The following is a 21,243-nucleotide window of genomic DNA, read 5'->3' as shown; positions in this document are numbered from 1 at the left end:
TAAACACTCTGTAGTTGCTTCATCGTAAAGATGTAGCAAAAGGAGTTTCTCATTGATGGTTGTTCAACAAAGATCCTAGTCTCTATTTAGCTTAGTACTGTACAGCACGTTGGTGCTGGGTGTCTGCATCTGAGTGCAACCATGGCGGTGGGTTGTGCAGTGCCACTGTTTTATGTTCCTGGAAATGTGACTGGTAGCAGACTGTGATAACAAAGAAGGGCCCTTTGGCATCCTCCCTGCCTCCCTGTAATTCCTGAGAAGACAGAGGATATGGAGAATTTCTGAAATACAGGTTTCTGCTTGCTGAGAGCTTCACTGAGATAACATGCTGCCAGTGAAAGACCACAGACTCTGCCTCTTTATCAGTGCAGGCTGGATTTAGAGAGTTTAGCGAGTACGTGTCTGTACCTGTGTGAGCTTTTCCATCAGGTTCACTCAGAGCTCAGCTGGGCCCTGGTGTCTCTGTACCATGCCCTAAAGGCAGTCTTGAGAAAAACATTGCTCCATCCTGTGCTCCCATCCCAAGCTTGCAAGCAGCAATTCATTTCCTCCTCTCAGATAGTTTCAGTGACAACATAACTGGACTGTGTTTGCCCTGTACTGAATGGGGAACAGCTGGAGACAGACGATTGTCTGGGTTATTTGCCTGTTGCCTAGACATTTTGTTTGCTTGTTTGAGCCCTGACAAAATATGTTTCCAATTTCTTCAGAGGCACTGCTGGTCTGTATTAAGCCTGTATATTGTGGGCTGCTTTATAAAACTGGTGTTTTATAACTTTGTAAATGAGTGTCCCACTGTTTCAGTGGCAATGCTTTATAAACAAACCAGTCTCTTCAGAAATTTCCCTGCTACAGAGCCAGCAGTGCTGAGGGGCTAGGAGCAGCCAGAACCATATGTTTCTGTTGTCAGAGAAGCAGATATCCCTAATAGTTGTCCTGGCTGGACCTCTCTCTTTTGAGTGAGTTTAAGTGACTGACTAAATGTTAATATAGGCAGATGTTTAAGGGCTATGTTCAGAAGGATGCCACTCAACTTTCCTCCTGCTCAGCTGCTCCCCTAGTTTAGCGAGTGAACTGGCATCACTCCGTTACAGCAGAGATACGGGGTATGCTCAGGCTGGGGGTCTGGCTCTGTCTGTACATACTTGCACAARCCTTCTTGCTCCCTCCCTTCCAGATGCTGGCTTTTACTCTGAGAGGCTGGGCAGTCCTGCACCCTGTGTGAAAAGGAGCCTTCTTCTTCTCACAGCTGAGTGCAGACGTTTTGGCTATGGAAAATGGAGTTAAATAAGGCTAGGGTAATCAGGAAGCAGAGAGGGTGTTGTTGCCGGCTGATACTGGAGAAATAATATCAGGAAGAATGCAGCTTTGGCCAAGGTGCTAGCAAACGGTGCCGTGGATCTAGTCATGAGCCCGGGTGGCCAGCAAGCTTAGGGCAGCAGTTGTAGTGGCTGCACATCCTCAGATCAAAATGTCAATTTGACAAGGACACAGGACAGGGGGCAAGGGCCCGACCTCCTTTCTCACAAAAGGTATCCCTTTAATACTTYGCGTCTCTTTGGAAATCTCTTTATCAAGTACTGATCAAACCTGAGCCTGTTTGGTTTGGCAAGCACAGACCTGGGGAGGGGAGGGAGGGAGCAGGAAGAGGATTGGAGAAAAAATAATAACACTGCTGCATTCATCTCTGCTTGTTTATTCCACCAGAAATAGCTTTGGCAGGGCACATCAGGAATGAATTAATCAGCAGGGAATTAATTGGCATGTTTGTTAAAAGGCAGGAACAACTCGGTGAGCAAATCCATGGCTGGATGGTTCTAGGGTTCAAGCAGCCAGAGAGGAGTGCTGCATAGTGGAAACTGTGACTATTAAGAGAAGTTGTACAGCAGTGCAGGASAGCCAGCATTTGCGTGCCGCCCAAAAGGAGCAAGTGGCAAAGATATACGAGTGTCCTTGCAGGCAGACCTGCTTTCAGAAGGGTCTCCATCACTGATGCTTTCCTTCCCATACGGCTCCCATGTGTGTGGGGAGATGCTTAGCTTGCCTGAGTGGGAGGGAGGGGTAAGAGAGGTACAGCCGGAGGAGGCTCCGAGGAAAGACTGTGGAAACGCAGAGAGCAGGGGAATGAAGAGGGACACGTCACTCGTCACCAACTGAAATCCAGAGGGGGTGGTAAGGAGAAGAGGAACAGGGAGGACGAGATTTGGAAGCCTTGTCACAGAAGGACTGTCCTCAAGAGTGCAGGTAATAAATTCATGTGCAATTCTCTGCCTTCTTTCCCAAGAGTGTTTTGTTTCTTCCTCTGGAAGAGACACATCTGTGCATCTAAAGAAAAACTTGTTAGGCTGAGAGACTCTGAAGGCACCAGTGGGAAGAGCCAGAAGAGGAGGCATGTGTTTCATGTGCAGACTGGCATAGACTTGGAGGTGGAGGGATGTTACCTAAATTTCCAGAGAACAGAAATACGCAGAGTGAGGGAAGGAGGCAAGAAGGAAGAGCAAACAAATCCTTATAGACAGACAGACAGGCAGAGATGACGAGTGTAAGATCTGAAAGAGTCTGTATGCACCTATCCAAGCAGAGAAAGGGTATTTCTTAGAAAGGGTATCACTTAGAGCACTGAGCTCTAAGTGATAGAGAGACAGATAAAGATAAAACATACCCTGAAAGAGCAAGTACACTTGGAGAAGAGGCGGAAGGTGTACATGCCTCCTCCAGACCAGCAATAATTTAGCAGTGTTACAATTTGCAGTAGAGCTGTGCATTATGCCTGGATAGCTTTTGATAACTTCTATTTTATCTAGTTTTCTTTCTCTCTCTCTCTCTCTCTCTCTTTTTTTTTTTTTTTTTTTTTTTTTTTTTTTTTTTTCAGCCTGCCTGCTGACAGCAGCATCACCCTAGCTGTCAGTCGTCAAGGCTGCCAATTAGATCCATTTGCTTAATAGGATGGTCAGCAGATACAAAATGAACAATGATGTAACTCTTAATTATACGCAAACACACTATTGTGACTCTAGTGTTAAATCAGATATGTTGTCAAACTTGAAAATGTCAAKATACTGTTATTCCTACAGAACTCGAAGGTGTGTGCATGTGTCTGTCAACATACAGTGTTATTTATACATACATATAAAACAAAAGATAATACATTACAATGGATTTTTAACAAAGATTTTCAAAGGAGATGATGTTCCAGGTATACCAGGGTGGCTGGGCTAATATAGGAGGATCCATCTTTTAAAATTGCTTTTGGCATTTTCTTGATTTTTCTGCCATTACATAATACTGCAACCATATGCTTATGTTTATTTTTCCCTGTTTTTTTTTTGGGGGGGGGGGATTTTTGTTTTGTTTGCTTGGAGAGCTAACAGATGCCATCTGCTTTGCAAGTAGAGCTTGCAAATTCTTTGATTGCTCTGGACTATGAGTTTTGGCAATTTTCTCTCCTACAAAGCTTAGAGACTTTTCAGCATCTCAGTCTGGGGAGTTCTGGCAGAACTGACATTAACTGGGAAATTCTATACAGCTACTCTACATTCCTTAATGTGAAGTTATTTGCTTTGTAGCATCTAAATCTTCTTAGACTTTATGCATAAAAGACAGCATTTTAGTTGGGTATATATAAGTAACATAACCTTAAAATGTTCTTTAAATATTGCACATGAAAATAAAGATAGAAAAATACCAGCAGTCTTTAAAAATATCTTTATTATATATTGAGATCCCTTACAAAACTGAGAATCTTAAACTTACTTTGATGTTTAAACATCCATTACCATTGGAGTGAGAGCTACATTTTAGGTATTTATGATCTACCTGCGATCAAATTTCCTGATTCATTTAAGAGTATATTTTATTTCTCTGCAAATAACTGAAAACCCAATACCACTCTTCAATTTTAGATTGAAAGTAGAGCCCATTTGAGCTCAAAAGGAACTTGGAAAAATTATGAAAGGAGAATGAGTTTTAAGTGAAAACCACAAAGCTAAATCACTTGCAGTCCAATACTGCAGCAAAAAATTAGGTCCTTTGTTTTCGGCTTCGCTACAGCAATTGCTACCTCTAATCAGCAAAATCTGACCTCAGAGCAAACCCGGACATGAGCTAACACACTTGGGATAGTCAGACATGGTCTCAGGAGAATATATGTGCTTAAAGCAGTTAGAAGCACAGGCAAAGGTTTCAAGCCCTCTTGATATACAAGGGGCAGGCGAGCTCTGAATCTCGATGCAGGGTGCCTTACACGTCTGTAGCAGGAGCAGCATGTACTCCTTGGCAGCGGGCTCTGTGGAATGAAGCTGTGCTTGGCATGGGGATGGGATAACCTAAGCAATTCCCAGAGGCACTAGCAGACAGCACGAGTTATGTGCAGCAGTAAACTCAGTCATCACCTATTTTTCTTCTCCATGTCAGACCCTCAGAAAGGTACCAGAGAAATCCCTGTACTGTGTGGTTTTTCTCTGGTCTTCACATGGAGGGATAAACATTGGAAATGGAGTATGCTGCAGCAGGAGAAACAAGAAGAGCGAACTGGAGAGGGACATAGAGATGAGAATTAAAATTTTGGCAGCATGCATTTACTTTRGGGCAGGGATTCAGGATTGGATAGCAGAACTGCCAGTCTTGGCAGGGCTATATTTGGGGTATTGAGCTCAAAGAGCTCTTTTTTTTTCCTGTCAGACCAAGAAATTCAGGGGCCAAAAGATGAAAAAAAWTGTGTAATGATGAGATGAAAAAGTCTGTTTCAGATGAAGAGACTGACCAATGAATCACCGAGCCTACCCTGCTCTAAGGGCAGAATAGGATATAATTTTCTGAGAGAGAACATGCTGTAAGATTGTAATGAATAACAGTAATAATAAAGGAACTATATTATTACCTTGTTTTGAAAAGAGTTTTGCTCTGAAGATCTGAGAGCATTTCCTCTGTTCATGAATCTGCATTCTACTGTAGCAGTATTTTCCAGTGCAACACTGTGACAGATGCAAAGACATGTTTGCAATGGGCTTGGGATCTGATTCCTATTACAGATGAACCTGCAGACTCTTCCTAATCATAGAATCATAGAATCGGTAAGGTTGGAAGGGACCTCTGGAGATCATCTAGCCCAATCTCCCCTGCTCAAGCAGGGTCACCTAGAGCATGTTAGACAGGATTGCATCTAGGCGGGCTTTGAAGATCTCCAGAGAAGGAGACTCCACAACCTCTCTGGGCAACCTGTGCCAGTGCTCCGTCACTCTCACAGTAAAGAAATTCCTCCTCATATTCAGGCGGAACTTCCTGGGGTTCAGTTTGTGCCCATTGCCTCTTGTCCTGTCACATGAGACAACTGAAAAGAGTTTGTCTCCGTCCCCTTGACACCCTCCCTTCAGGTACTTATACACATTAATAAGATCCCCCCTTCTCTTCTCCAGGCTAAACGGGCCCAGCTCTCGCAGCTGTTCCTCATAAGGCAGATGCTCCAGCCCTCTGATCGTCTTTGTAGCCCTACGCTGGACTCTCTCCAGGAGCTCCATGTCACTTTTGTCCTGGGGAGCCCAGAACTGGACACAGTACTAGAGATGAGGCCTCCCCAGGGCTGAGCAAAGGGGCAGGATCACCTCCCTCGACCTGCTGGCAACAYTCTTCCTAATGCACCCCAGGAGACCATTGGCCTTCTTGAACACAAGGGCACATTTCTGGCTCATGGTCAGTTTGTCATCTACCAGCACTCTCAGATCCTTCTCTGCAGAGCTTCTTTCCAGCAGGTCAGCCCCCAGCCTCTACTGGTGCATGGGATTATTCTTCCCTAGGTGCAGGACCCTGCACTTGCCCTTGTTGAACCTCAAGAGGTTCCTTTTTGCCCAACTCTCCAGCCTGTCCAGGTCTCTCTGAATGGCAGCACAGCCCTCAGGCGTGTCAGCCACTCCTCCATCCCGGCTTGGTATCGTCAGCAAAGCTGCTGAGGAGGCACTCCGTCCCCTCATCAGGTCATTGATGAACAAGTTGAACAGAATGAGATCTAGTACAGAGCCCTGGGAACTCCACTAGCCACAGGCCTCCAACTAGACTCCGTGCCACTGATGACGACCCTCTGAGCTTTGCCTTTCAGCCAGTTCTCAATCCACCTCACTGCCCACTCATCTAACCCACACTCTAATAAAAACCTTGTTAGTGAATGGTCCAGTTGCCTTCTATGGTTCCACTTAAGAGGGAGAAGATTGCTTAATTTATTGCAAGTGTTTGAGTTACAGGCACCTATTTTCAGGATGATTATAACAGCATATTTACCATGATAAGAAATAATGATGGGTGCTGGAGAATTCAGTGAGCAAAGCTACGAAGAAACTGGTCTGTCAGGGACCCTGCAAATAGAGCATGTTGGTCTTGTGATTCATCTGGACACTTCGGGTTTTAAAAAATTTGAGATAAAGTAGGGTGGATTTTCAGTACCAGATGTAGGTGGAATTTAGCACCATTCTTCTTACAAAGATCAAAGTATTCCAGCCCTGCAGTACTGAAGCAGGTGGGATGTGGAAAGGATAAGGAATCGTCAATTTCTTCAGGATGTTTTAAAATGAGCTGGAAAGCCGCACTACCTCCTTGATGTTGGCCGCATTTTAAAACCATTTGCAATTAGAGATGCTGGCATCTGATAAGTCCTGTCTCATCACGGAAGATTAAAAAAGCATGTGCAGTGCACAGTTATCAAAAGAAAAAAAAAAGCTCTAAAGGCTGGAGTATTTTATCTGGAAATGTGGAGAGACAGAGGAGCTGTGCTGTCAATGCATATAGCTTCAAGATGGTCTGTGGAGACATTTTCATTATGTACCTCAGTGATATCGTCGAACTTTCTTTAGATGTGAATTTTGGCAGCTTTTAGTGTGTTGGGACGAAGAAGTATGTGTATGTATGAGATAGGAGGAAAGTAATTTATTTTTTTCCTTTAAAAAGTACTGTAATTAGAAGAATATTGAGTACAAAATACATCCCAACAGGTAGAAAGTAATATTTTTAAAGTAGCATGACATTTTCCATCAGTATGGCTGTATTCATACTGCTATTTTAGAAATACATAAAAAGGAGCACAATTCAATTAAAAACACATCAATCATTAAATATAAAGAAAAGCACAAAATAAGGAGATGTATTTATGTTCTCCCTTATCTGGTACAGCTGCTAGTAGGTTTTGATGTGGCTAAAGTCTTCCCAGATGGTTAGGAGATGAGGGTAATATGATATTGAAAAAGCAACTTAATGTCCTCATACTTTTCAGTAAAATCTTAGATTTCTGATTTATGACTTGAATGAAGGAACGAGTCGGGTTTTGTGAGTGTACCTACTTCGCACATGAGCCCCTCCATCACTGTGCTTAAGAATTAGACTACAGACAACTGAAATCATCACTAAAAACCATGAACTTTGCAATGGAGTATTTCTGTTTTGTATGTGCAATATGTGCATAATTGGTATTTCCAGTCAATTACTACCAGAATAGCTGTCCATGACACGAGAAAAAAATACCAGCTGAGAGATTACTTAATTAAGACATAACTACAACTTAGTATGAGTAAGACAGAGAGACTGATCTATTCCCTTGTGTTTAGAGATAGCACTTGTCCAGGAATGCCTGGGTTAGGGTTGACTTTGGCTTGGGAGTGATGGTAAGTTTGACAGAAGACGAGGAGCGTAGGATAAAGCTTATGTCAGTTTATCTACCTATTTGACCACCACCCATGTACCAACTCCCTACTCTGCAGATTTGCTCAGGAGGGACTTCCCAGCACCAGGGCAAGGTGGACAGAAAGTTTCTTTTTTTCTTTTGAGGCTTCATCACTGGGCAATATTTCAGTTACATCAATGGGTACTGAATCAGATAAAAGAGGTCAAATTCCTGTTCTTGATTYTATTAAATTATTGAAAAATTCCTTCATTATTTTGTACCTTGATTTCCTTGATTGCAATGTTGGGATGCAGTTATTTCTGTTGTTCCTAGTACCTCCTCAATGACATTCATGAAACATTTATTGCTAAAAGGTGCTRTCCCAACATGGCAACATATGAAGCAAAGCTACCTTCCTAGCTGCACCTGTTGATGAAGCATCTCTGTACCACTCGATGGCCTGAAAAAAGTAGGAAGGATCATACTTGTGAAAAAGAAAAGTCCTTATACTTCTGTAAAAGCTAAACTGAGTTCCTTGAACAACATTTTAAAGAAATACATCATCAGAGAGAATGAAAGTGTTTGGGAGACAGGTGGCAGACAGATAAAAAAATGAAAGAGAGAAATAGAGCAATTAACAAAGTTTTCTGTCTCTCCACAGAGTAGGGGAAGTGCAAAGCCCTGCTTTCCCCCATCATGGTGACTCTTCCTCTTTTCCTCCTTTTTGTCCTCTTGCCCAGCAGTAAATGCCAAAAGGACTTTGTGGATCGACATCAGAAATGGAACTACAGGGAAGGYGGTAAGATGTGGTGGTGGTGGGTCAGCCTGAGGGAGGGGCTTGCTCTCGCAGCGCTGAACATCTGCATTATTTTGTCCTTGGAGTAAGAGCCACAGGGCCCATCCATGAGCATTTTAACAAATAATCAGCTGGAGCATTTAGTGACACCAGAGAAGTCTGGCTACAGGAGACAGAGAATTAAGCTGTAAGGGGAAGTTATTTGCTTTATAATTTAAATCCTCTTTATGTTTGATATTTAGTACTTCATTGCAGCTCAGTTGAGGTGAAGGGGAGTGGAATCAAATTCAGACCACAGGCTCATATTTTCTTGTTCTGACGAATCTCCTGTCCTCTTTTCCAYGGGAATTCTGCTGAAATAGCTGACAAGGTCAACATCGAGGGCGTGAACAGCATTACTCGAACACTTGAGAAGTGGGGAAACAGCATCTTCTGGCAAATGAAACATACCTTGCTGAACAATCCAAATGCTTTACTGCCTGAGTTCTCCAGGTAATGCCTGTCATCTGAAGATAGGGTTCAGTCCTCACCTGGATGTCCTTCCTTCAATAGGATTCATCTTACTTAACTTTCAGATTGCACAAATGCAGGGAGATAAAACCCATCATCCTGGTAAGCCATGCCAGGTGTGCTGGCATCACTCTCTTTCTGTAGATTCTCAACATGCACCCTGAACACCTTAGTAAATTGAATATTCTGTTCACTATTTATTGGGAAATATCTCCAGATTGCCATGACTAGATTAAAAGAATTATCCTAAAGGAAATTTAGGCTATCCTTTTTACCTCAGTTCTAAGAAAGTAGGTGTTAAAAATTATTTGTGTTACAGGTCCACACATGAAATTGTCCACATGGCAGGAGGAAGAAGCTAAGCTGGCCTGTGATAGTTTTTGATTTGCATCTTTGTAACTTTCCAGACAAAGCTATTCTGTAGGCCATCTCCTCATATTTCCCACTTTACATTACAGGAAATATTAACTATTTAACACACTTACAAATTTTACCTTAATCTGATGTTTCCAGAAACAGAACAGAAGAGGCAATGAAAGAGAGAGGAAAGAAAATAGAAGGAAGCACTAGAAACCTAATATTGCTTAAGTTAGAGCTACTCCCAAAGCAACTGGTTTTCTTCTGTAACTCGGCTTTTGTTTTAGGAAAAAGAAAAAATAAATCTGTTGTTGAATGCTAGGCATTGAACCAATTGAAGAGAAAAGGTTAGAAGGATAAAATAGTACTGGTCAGAAGGTCACACAATATCTTACAAATTGGAGCTTATAGAGGATATACTTGACTGATTATATGCTGACCTTTGGCACTGAATTGATTTCTCTCTGACTACTTGATGGATATTGTTATTAGTGCAGATTTTGTTACCACTTTCATATTTCCAGTGCTGAGATTAGTTCTTGCCTAAGATCTTCAGGGCAGATGCTAAGTATTATATATTTGGAAAGATCTCAGTAACTCCTCAACTAGGAGATTTAGGGAGGCTATTCAGCCATATTTCCCACATAGTACTTTGAGTTAGGAGTTTGCTGGTAAGGACACAGATTGGTCCATTAGAAATGTTGAAGACTGACTGTAATCCATGGGAATCACTGGCCCAGCCAGCATGGCTGCTCCTGCTTAATAGCAAGGCTAATCAATACTAATTAATATTAGAAGTGATCACTGGAGTTTCTCAGAGCTTCCTAAGACAAACAGGCAACCTGGGAGGAAGTGGTCCAAGAGGACCCTTACAGAAGCCCTTACTCTCCACATCCCCCAGCTCAGGGAGAGGCATAGGCTAGTGTGACTGACTGGGAAGGCTGTGCAGGCTCCACTACGTAAYGGCACACAGCAGCCTGTCCTTCACTGAGCAAGGCTAACAGGAGATGCTGCACAGGGCCTCTCTCTCCTTCTCCATCTCTGCTGCTTCCGGCTGAGCAGGATGGTTCTTATCTTCTCCCTTAAAAAGAGAGCTTGTGGGAGCTCRTAAACCTGCTGTTGCTCTGCACAGAGCCACCTGTGCTTCAGTGGTGATGGAAGAGCATGTTGCACCCACTGGCCCCATAGGTCCCTCAGGCTGGGACATCTTGTTTGAGTTCCCACAACCCAAAGGGCAAGGTTGCTTTGGAGGCATCTTTTAGTGGCTTGCTTGTGTTTCTCTCAGAATGAAGTCCTCCCCTGCCAAAACACAAGGCCACAGATATTTATTTTGTTTGATAAGGAACAGTCCCCAGCCTGAGTTATTCTCCTGTATAACTCTCTCTTCAGTCTCCGTCCTGTCTCTGCGGCTGTGGACAATCTCGTAAGGGAAGTCCAGTCAATAAGGAAAAGGCTAGAAGAACTGAATGAGCGGCTCAATGTCATCAGCAAGACCATCCTTCCCACTAGACTTAATGCCCTGCAGAGCCAGAGGCGTGGAAACACCCAGCTGCGGAGACTTCCACTGCATAGGAGAAGGCTGTATGTTCGCAGGAGACCTCAGAGGAATTAACTCTGCCAGAAAAAAAGGGAAATCTTCACTTTTTCTCACCTGCCTAAGCCTTTCTTGATGGGTCACCGTTAGACAGAATAAAGCATATATGACAGCCAACTTTACTGAGATGACCAGAACKTCTGCATTTTGTTGCTGTCTTTCAAGTCCAGGTCAGTGGGTCAAATCCAGCTGTGTTCTGCAAAGATAGCTGTTTTATGTCCAATGCAAAATGAGTTGACAGGCTCACTACAGCTGATTGTGAGTATTGTTATGCTGTACCATCATTCTTTCTGTTATGAGCAAAACTCTTTCTGTAAAGATCAGATTAGTTTATGTCTTATTTTCATAGCACTCCATCTGAAACAGCTGAGGAATTTGATTTTAAAAGGTGTTGAACTGCTGTTGAATGCAGAAAGAAAGATTAATGCTTGGCACTTCCACCTGGGTGGGGAGGGAGAAAGAAAGATCTATCTTAAAATATGGCTTTAACCTATTCACCATTAGTACAAATGCCCTGTTCACATGTTCAGAGGGTAGAAAGGTTTAAAACCTTGGTCTATGCATAATGTCTCMAGAACAGAGATGTGTCAGAGTCCAGGAACCAGATTCGTACACCTACCTTCTTTGCTAGTTTTTTGATTTTTGCTAGTTACCTTGAGTTGGACACTCAAAACAGATATGTCCAGACCTTTCCAACACACTGAAAAACATCACACTAACTTCTGTCAAGATCCCTGGAAACCAGGGTAGGTTTTTCAAAATTATTTAGGTACCTAAGGATATAGATAGGTGTCCAGAGGGGTTTTGCAAAATAGCTTAGGAGACCGTTTAGTCCCAGAATCACAGGTAACCACTCTATTGGTGTCTGACTTGCAGAGTATCTTCTACACATGCAAACATAGACCTCCAGACATGTATTAGCATCCCTTAGCATGTTTATGATCTGTAGAAAAAGAACACCAAGGCACTCCAGGGRTATTTATGTCTCAGGGAGTATCCAAAACACCTTGCCTTCAGCTTTTCTTTGCTTGTGGATTTCTGGTGATTAAAAAAAAAAATAAATAAAAATAAAAATAAAAAAGAAAATAAAACTAGTAATAAAAAACACCCAGAAAACAAACTATGAACTTAATGCAGGATTTTGTGGGCTTGGCTTTCAGGTCCCTATAGGTGAATCCAATATAGAAATTCTCATCCAGTGTTGCAGCCAACTGCATATCTGGAATCTACTAAAATACAGGTAGGAGAGTCAGAGGAGAGAATAAATGTAACTATTTGTTAAAGGTCTGGATAGAGCAATTTATGATAATTTATGAGACCAAAAATAAAGAATGGATTATGTCTAAGTGGTTGTGGGGGAGTCTGGCATGACAGTTGTGTTGCAAACACTCTCCAGGCATAAATAGTGAGGATGCAGACTAGCTATTCAAGGATTCCCAGGGCCTGAGCATATGGAAAGAAATTCAGTGACACTACAATAACCTCAAGAGGAAAGATTCCTTCATATGAAACCCCTGAAAATGAACTGGAAGTAACACAGTGAACATTTTGGCTGGGACATGGGTGTTGGACGGTTGAGAAATGAGGAGTATGAGACAAACTGATAAATATTTCCTGAGTGTAAATTTTCTGAGTTCAGATTTTCAGAAAATAACAAAACCCTAACTTGGCAGGTCTCCCCTTCGCTTTTGCCTGGGAATTTGAAGCACTTCTTAACTAGATCAAGGAAAAATCAAGCCTGTGAAAAGGCTGATAAAACAATACGGTTRTGCCTTTGGCAGATCTGCCATCATAATTTCACATGAATATAGAGTATTTTGATTCTAGAATATATTTACCAAAAGGACAAGAAATAACAGGAGAGAAAGTCCCCATCAGCCTCTTCCTTGTTAATCTGCCTTCAGAACTACTAGGCTGTGCTGCAGCATCAGCTGTGCGCTTTTGCAGGCTGCTGGTCCCTCTGAGGATGTTTTTTGCACTTTGCTTGGGGCTATGGAGGCTGCTGGTCACTTTGGCCTGTCTTGATGATACAACATCATTTGCTTGTTCATGCTCAAGATATGAGATCTTTATATTAGGCAACCTGAAGTTCTATAAAATCCATCAAGCACTTCTGAACACAAAACTAAGACTTCTGGCTCAGGGAAGACCCTCAGTCAGAGACGCCTGGAGGTGGGATGCTTTTACCAGATCCCTGCATGCTTTTACTCCTTACTTAGCTACTAGCAGTCTCTACRACAGATAGAGGACTGGGCAAGATGGACATGTGGTCTGACCCAGTCCAGCTATTTGTACACTGGTATGCACAAATTGCTATTTTTGGCAGATGTCCTTAGCTCAACAGAGAAATTCTGTTTTAAAAGAGAACAAATAGGTTGCAACACACAAGGTATTTTACAGTTTTGCAATTTCTTTCATAATGGCAAATAAACCAAACTTCAGAGATGGTTAATAAATGAGTAAATCTGTGGCCTTGTCATCACTGATAGCAGCACCTGTCACTCAGTCTTTGAAAGCCCGTATCAGACTCCAGCCCCTCTTCCAGATCTAAAGATAGTCTGCTACAAAACTTAGCCTCTATTTCAAGAGGCAGACAAGCAGATTTGATCACTTGATCTCGCCAGCTGCTTTGTCTTTACACTAGTATTTCTCTCTAGAGGGAAACGCTTTAAGGTCACACATCCTTATCATTTTCTGTTTTGCTCTTCAAGAGTGTAGGGAAATCACATGCAAGCCTGTTTCCCTGCCACTCTGCATTAGGAGCCCGCAGAAGTGTAGGTGAGCAGGCACCTTGCAGTGCCTCTACCCTGTTGGCCCACGAGGACTTGTCTGCATTTGATCCTGCCCCAGCTGACTTCCTAAGTGGCTGTGGGCAAATCACTCACTCCAGCTGGCATTTGTCCTCTGAGATGTCTTACGTAACTAAAATCCACTTGTGATCATGAGGAATTCAAGTCCTTCATGCACATAAAGATATCTAGCTATGTAAGACCTTTTGAGCCCCTTATTTTGTTCATTTATGGTAAGGGACCTGGCTGCACTGTTAAACAGAGCTCACCAGTTAGGCTGTGAACACATCAAGTCACTAGAGAGACAGTAACCATACCAGCAGCTTTGAAGACCCACCCCTTACCTAAGGCTTAGGAAATCAGGAAAAGGCATGAAGCACTATTTAATTTCAGTGTCTTGAAACAAAGTAATGATGATCCTCCATGTCGCCTCAGCTTCTTTTATTAAAAAAAATAGTGACCTTTATGATTTTGCAACCTTCAGGAGAACGGCACCTTTCCAGACTATATATTACACATTTTTATCCACATTTCCCTCTCCTTTATATTTAATTTCCTTCAGATTTCTTCTCTCTCCTAGCCAAGTACCATCTGGTCCCGTGCTTTACTACACTGTATGTTTTGCAACCTCCTCCATGACTTCATCGGCTGCAACGTCAGCGTTTCCACTTCCACCGCCTGCGCTGGTTTGACCTCCTCCTGCCAGAAAGGCCCAACATTAGTAGCCCAGCCCTAGCTGCTCGCTGCCCCAGGGTCTGTCCCTTGGGTTCCCCAGCGCTGCAGGGATACCATGGGGATGCTGCGGGGATAGAGGGCTGCCAGGATGCTGGGGAGAGCCATGAGGAGGGCTTAGCAGGAAGAGCACCCAGGGTGCTGCTGCCTCGGCCCATGTGGGCCTCCCAGCACCCATGCTGCTGCCTGGGCAGGCGTCGAGGCCAGCGCTGGGGGGGCACACACACACATGAACACGTGCATGTGCACACGCACAGGCACGGACACATACAAAGACACGTGCACACATCCACAGAAACTCACATATGCACACATACAGGCACACACACAGAGGCACACGCACACCTGCACGTGGGCACACAGACACACCTGCTCATGCACCCCCTCCCCACGCACCCCCCCTTACACACAAGCTGCACGCACAACCCTCACTGCTCCTACAAAACACACACACACACATAATGTGCATGCACACATGCACACCCACACATGCACATCCACACACATGCATACACATGCACACACGTAGGTGCACACGTGCCACATGCGTGCGTGCACACGCACATGCACGCACACACCTGCACCCCTCACTCCCTCCCATGCGTCCACACACACACATGCTCACACACATATATGCTCGCACATACACACACATATGCTCACACACATACACACACACACGCTTACACACGCGCGCACACACACACACGCCCTGCCCCTGTGCTGCAGCGACCCGTGGCCGCGGCGCAGCCGCCCTTGCGCGCCCCCTGGGCGGTGCGCGGCGCCGGGGCCCTCCCACCGCGCGGAGCCGAGCCGAGCCGAGCCGAGCCGGGCCGAGCCGAGCCACCATGCTGGGCATGATCAAGAACTCGCTGCTGAGCAGCGTGGAGACGTGGCCCTACCGCGTGCTCAGCCAGGGGGCAGCGGTAGGTCCGCGCTGCCGGGGGCGGCAGACGCCGCCCGCCCGCCGGGCCGCTCGGGGCCGTCCGGGCCGCGCGTGTCGCTGCATTTTCCGCATGTCGCCGTGGCCGGGGGCCGCGGGGGCCGCAGCGCCGTGGCGGGCGCGGGTCGGGGCGCGGTCCCGGCGCCGCGGGGCCGGGGCGCTGCCGCGCAGCCGCCACGGCCGGGGCCGGCTGCGCCCGCGGGGCTCGCCGACGGCGGCCGCCTTTGCTGCAGGGGGAGGTCGCCTACGAGGAGAGGGCGTGCGAAGGCGGGACGTTCGCCACCGTGGAGGTAACTGGGAAGCCGTTTGATGAAGCCTCCAAGGAAGCGGTGCTCAAGCTCCTAAAATACGTCGGAGGAACCAATGACAAGGGTGAGGGAAACCCACTGGCTTGGMTCGGCGGCTCCTTTGCTTGTTTGTCGTTACAGACGCTTCCCTRAAGCTGGATGGATGGAGAGGATGGATGGATGGATGGAGAGACTGCTCCACGGCAGTCTAAGCCCACACCCTGGCTTGCAGCTCTGATCACTGGGGGTCTTTGCAGTCCCTCACTGAAATTAATGCAGTTGCCATGGGGTAGAGCATGGCCAGCTGTCAGTCAAGTCGTGCTATGAGTCTGCTCTTAGCCTGACCGTGTTTCAGGGTAAAATCATGAAGGTGGGTTGTCTAAGCAGGAATGTGTTGCCTTCCAGCTGGGACGGTGTGAGAACAGGCACACATATATTTATCACAGCTCACTGGATGGGTGGTAACTCCTGAATCCAGGCTAACTGGGTCACTTTGGCCCTTTGATCACACCTGTAAGACCTGCCTGCATAGGCAGTGAAATAGCTTTTATGACCTTGGCTTTTATCATTTGCTCTGGCTATTTTTATTTATGGAAAAGGTAATGAAGAATGAGCTTGTTTTATAATGGTGTTTCAAAGTGATTGCTTCTAATTCTCCACTTACTAAAGCATTAGTAATCACCTCTAACAGAAAGAGACCGCAACCTCAGAGTAGTTTTGAGGCACACGTTTGTTCTCATACCTTCTTCAGATATCTTGTACAGAGAATTATATGGTCTGTATGGGAATAGGAGCTGGAAACAGAGGGAAATAGCAGTTACAGAGGTGTGTTTTGGAAACATATTGGTCATTATTGCTGTAGGAAAAAGAGTACCTTTTATAACATGGCCCAGAGACAGGCATGGTACCAACTTGTACAACTAGGTGAGAAAGACGTCTTGATCTCAGCCAGCTCTGCAGCTGCTTGATAGCAAGAGCTGGAGGTTCTCTGCTACCGAAAGGAGAGAGAAGGCAATTTTCCCTTAGTGCCATGTTGTACCTTTTGGAAGTAATGAGTAGAAAAGCAGCGTGCTGTTGGCGTCCTGTTCTGTTAGAGGCGATGTCAGAGGAACTGAGTATCTCAGTGTCATGAGCTATAATAGCGGAGGGCCATGAAAATAGGGCCATTCACAAGGAGCTGTTCAGAGTTCACCCAAGGGCCTTATCTCCCAGGATCCTGTGTAGTCAGGAGAGGGAGAGGTTTGGTCAAAGCTGATGCCTAGCACGACTTTTTTGTGCGCCCCAAAGGCCCCTTCTGTCTTCACTGAGTGTCAAGGAGATTGAGGTGAGGAGCCTTACTAGGCTAAAGTTAGCTTTAGCAAATTCTTCCTGTTAATGCCACAAGTTCCCAAGGACATAGCTGTGTTTAGTAAGTTCTGTGTTTTTCTTCTAGGAGTTGGAATGGGCATGACCGCCCCTGTCTCCATCACTGCTTTTCCTGCTGAAGATGGCTCCTTGCAGCAGAAAGTGAAGGTCTTTCTGCGGATTCCAAGCCAGTTTCAAGCCACTCCTCCCTCTCCTAGTGATGACAGCATTAAGATTGAAAAGAGACAGGAGATGACAATTTATTCCACGTAAGGAATACATCTGGGGATTTCCAGTCCCCAGTGCTGAGATCTCTAGGGTGTGCTAAAGAGCAGTGTTGGTTTTACCAGATTTCTTGCTGGAAAAGGGGTGCATGTTGTAGAAAGAGATGGAAGGATCATTGAAGACTGAAGACAAATGTTTTATGCCTTTTTATTATGGTTCTTGTTGCACAGATCTGGAACATAGATTTTTTGTCATTGGCAAAACATGTGCTGAGGTTAGCCCTGCAAGTCTTTTTGTCTCACCTGAGGAGGAGAAGGRCAGGAGAGAGTGAAAATGGAAGGACTGAATCATTCCTGACCTCTGAAAAACACTGTTGTCGTCAGTTTTGGGGATCAAGCTAGTTTTTTAGTCATTAAGGATGTCCTTTGGGGTGGCTGACATCAAACTACAGGGGTCAGCTGAAGCCTGAATGCCAGCGTCCATCATGGTAATGAGCAGCATTGCTTCAAACAGCCTTTGAAAACCTTTAGAGCTGTCAACTGATGTTTGCTGAACTCAGGCAAGCATTTTAATGTAGAAAAACTCTTTATCCTGTTTTTAGCCTCTTGAATGCTCCTTTGCCTCATTTCTTGAACTATTTTGACTGGCTCTGGATGGTCCTGGGCTGCTGGCTCCTCCTGCGTGTGACTACTCCTGGCCTGTGCTGCAGGATATGCTACAAGGACAGGCTGTTTTGTTTTAAATTTTGGCTCAAAGGCAGGGCAGTGAGGTGCAGGCTTAGAAACAATTTCTGCCAGTGGGAGGTCAACATAAACCAGACCAGTTATAGCCCTTTTGAATAGTGTTGTGGACTGTAATTGCTAACATATCCTGCTTCTCCCCCCACCCCCCTTCCCTTGGACTAGCCAGGGTCTGGCTTCACCTCACAGTCTGGCTTCTGTCAGACGGTTGTTCACACTACAGCAAACACGGTTGTTGACAGCGTTGGTGGAAGTACTGAGGTCTGAGCATACTTGGAGATAACCTCGTACTCCAGGAACCTGTTCCTCTGATATGGTGCTCATTCAAAGGGCTGGGCCATGCTGCGGACTGATACGTATGGGGTCGTTTGGGGTCAGTCAGTGGCTGACTGCACATAGGCTGTGTACTCTTTGAGACTGTTAATCACAGACAAAATGTTCTGGCTCATGAAGAGCAGTGCCAGCACGAGTGCATGCTGCAGGAACCTGGATCAAAATATGTGGCTATATCGTTGATGAATGTCTTGCTTTCTCTCTCTCTTTTCTTCCTCTTGCAGGACTATCTGCTCACCTCTTTGTGTTCGGTTTCTTTGCAGGCAGTTTGGTGGCTATGCCAAAGAGGCAGATTATGTGAATTATGCTGCCAAGCTGAAGTCTGCTCTGGGGACCGAAGCTGTGTACCGCAAAGATTTCTACTTCTGCAATGGCTATGACCCCCCTATGAAGCCTTATTGGCGACGCAATGAGGTCTGGTTTGTGAAAGAGTGAGTGTCTGGGTCCTGGTGGTGCTAGCCCCTAGCACTGAGAGCCTCCCCACCCTACGTCCCTGTCCTCTCGAAAGAAACTAACAGTCTGGCAAAGGCAGAAAACCATCATCTCCTCCCTTCACATCCATGCCTCATTCCTTTAATGGACCAACTGTTTTAGAAGAACAGTGCAAAGCCCTGACGATGCCTCCTTCCCAGGCCTGGCTGCTCCTTTCTCCAGACCAAGTGCTCTGCCACATGGACTCTCATGATCTCTCAGTGGCTTGCTCTTATCTTCCCTTATGTTCCCGGAGTAAGCTGAGGCAGCTGAAGTATGTAATTAGCAAGGCTAGTGCCTGACAGGAGTCATGTCCAAATGCTGGCAGACTGTGAAGCTTATCTGTGTCACGCAGGAGGACGTGACCAAAGTGCATACAGGGACTTTTTAACTTACTGAGCTTGCTGCAGCTTTAAATGCCGCTTTTATCTGTGCCATTCCAAAAAGCAATCTAAAGGGATATAGGTGTTTGCTACAAACAGTCTAGTGAAAATGAGCATCCTCTTCATTTTCTCAGTGTGAAGTAGAACAAGACTTTTGCCATCTGATTAAGAAATGTCATTTTGAGGAAGATCCCAGATTATGAAATCTCTTCTGTTTGAGAGGTGGACACTTTGGGGTACATTATGTCGTGATGTTAGCTAGGTGCTGGCCAGTGTGATGTGGAGACCCTAAGTACATTTCCCAGCCTTCCTATTATTTGTGTGCAATATTTCTTCTCTAAAACTAGCTTACACAGGGGCCATAGTTGAAATGTGCATGATAATCTAATTGAATTAAAAGAATGACGACTGAAAGAAGCAGGTAGCTATTACTTGTGATCTGAGTGTGAATTTCAAGATGGTGAGCATCTAGTCGTGGGAGCAACTATGGGTGCAGCTCCTCTGTAAAGCTCCCTTCTTTAGTAGTGTTGGTTGCAGAGGGGTTTTAAAGACAACTCAGAGCAGTTGTCTTCAAAGGACAAAAGCCTGCTTGTTCTTGAAAACAGGGGTTTACTTATCAAATAATAAGTAGCCACTTTGAAATTTCAAGTAAAATAGTAAGGATGGGTCTTGTTTTAGGAACAGTGTGATTGCTTAACTGTTTTGTATTAAACCAGCATTTTAGCTGTCAGCTCGCTACCAGGCAGGTAGCAGGACACGTGTAATGGGAATGTGCACCATGCTGCAGTGGGTGCCTGTGTAATTTGTTACCTTCAACTAAAAGAGGTGTATTCCTGTGATACTAAAGTGCCTCAAAGTCCAGGTGCTTTCTAAAAGCCATTTTCTATTTAGAGAGGAAAGAGATCTTTTCAGATCGAAGTCAAATTCTGACTAATTAGGAGCTTTTTGACGTGTTCCCTTTTTCTGAAAGCAAATCTTAGCAGTAAAAGGAGAAAGAGCTTTGTTGTGGGCCTTGCAAGAGCATTTCAGTTCCCTGTGTGTAAGAGCAGCTGGTCAGGCTGAGAAAAAAGAGCAGGTGATTAGTTAATTTTCAAAAAATAAAAGCAAAAGAAAAACTGTTGGCTGCAGTTAGTGATTGCTGCACAGGGGATGAGGAATCAAAAGGGAATTGTGATAGACAAACAGAGTTCAGGAGTCACAGCCATGAACCAGTTTTTTTGAAGGGTAAAGGCTTTTCTAAGGCTGTCCCCTAAGCCAAAGGAATTTATGCGTATCCTGCATATTTTTACCTGCATGAATGAGGAATGGAGTGATATAGTGGTGTCTGCTTTATGTATTCATGGATTGATTTGGAGACTCTTGCATAGACTTTCTACAAATACAGTCCTTTCTGGCTTTGGGTGATGAATGTTTTGCAGTGATTGAAGTCTCAAAATATCAAAATTTGTCAAAGCAAAGATACTTGCGTTCTGTCTGCACTTTCATAGAGTTTAAATAAATAAAAGAAATACATTAATATTGTGAAGTATGCTTTTTGTGCTGATCATTGGCTCTGCAAGCTTGGTGGAAATTGTTGATTTGAAAGATCTTAGTTTGCCAGTTTATCAAAACTGTCTTATTCTTTCTGTTTGGGGTACTAATCATGGCATAATATCTGTCAATAATCAGTATCTATAAATAATCATCATGCTTTTTCCAATAAATTGCTATTTTATGTATCCTGACTTGTCCATATGTTATGTGACTGTATATGAGATAGGAACTGATGCAGTAATCTGGTTTTTTCATTGGTTTCAGCTACTGAAAGGCTCAGGCTCTTGTTTTTGTACTAATGTGGGAACTGGGAGACCTACTCACCTGAACAAAATCATGTGTCCACTTTTATGATCCTAGGGCTGAGAGTGGGATCCAAAATGTTTTAGGATTCACAAACAATGTTTAGGAGTATAATAATAGACTGTGATTTTTAGCATAATCTACTGCCCCAAAATAGTAGCCTTATTGTCACATTCAGGATCTACCTAGTGTAGTGTTTGGCTGCCAGTGATAGACATTAGTGGGCACCTCATATTACAACATCAGGGCAACAGTGTATTG

General features: G+C 44.5%; 2 protein-coding genes across 3 annotated transcripts; both read left to right on the top strand.

Moving 5' to 3' along the window:
* The first annotated feature begins 1,804 nt into the window (after positions 1-1,804).
* LOC146593717 (uncharacterized) lies at positions 1,805-13,378 on the top strand. Of its 2 annotated transcripts, XR_014896324.1 has the most exons (5): positions 1,805-2,244; positions 8,304-8,441; positions 8,801-8,930; positions 10,695-11,069; positions 12,060-13,378. XR_014896324.1 is itself a non-coding variant. In XM_085308771.1 (4 exons), the coding sequence occupies exons 2-4, from the start codon at positions 8,339-8,341 to the stop codon at positions 10,915-10,917; spliced, it is 456 nt and encodes a 151-aa protein (XP_085164897.1). In that variant the 5' UTR covers positions 1,805-2,244; positions 8,304-8,338; the 3' UTR covers positions 10,918-11,928. The 2 variants fall into 2 exon arrangements, 1 of the variants encoding a protein (XP_085164897.1); XM_085308771.1 differs by lacking the exon at positions 12,060-13,378 and having other exon boundaries at positions 10,695-11,928.
* A 1,829-nt stretch (positions 13,379-15,207) lies between these two features.
* On the top strand, positions 15,208-20,864 carry HEBP1 (heme binding protein 1). Its single transcript, XM_085308770.1, has 4 exons — positions 15,208-15,346; positions 15,597-15,735; positions 17,083-17,263; positions 18,556-20,864. The coding sequence occupies exons 1-4, from the start codon at positions 15,269-15,271 to the stop codon at positions 18,725-18,727; spliced, it is 570 nt and encodes a 189-aa protein (XP_085164896.1). The 5' UTR covers positions 15,208-15,268; the 3' UTR covers positions 18,728-20,864.
* Positions 20,865-21,243: the final 379 nt, after the last annotated feature.

Source organism: Rhea americana, unplaced genomic scaffold (assembly GCF_003343005.1).
Source record: "Rhea americana isolate MKP2758 unplaced genomic scaffold, rheAme1 scaffold_281, whole genome shotgun sequence".
Taxonomy (NCBI): Eukaryota; Metazoa; Chordata; class Aves; order Rheiformes; family Rheidae; genus Rhea; species Rhea americana.
Note: the sequence above shows the minus strand (reverse complement) of the source record. Positions and strands in the feature narration are given on the sequence as shown.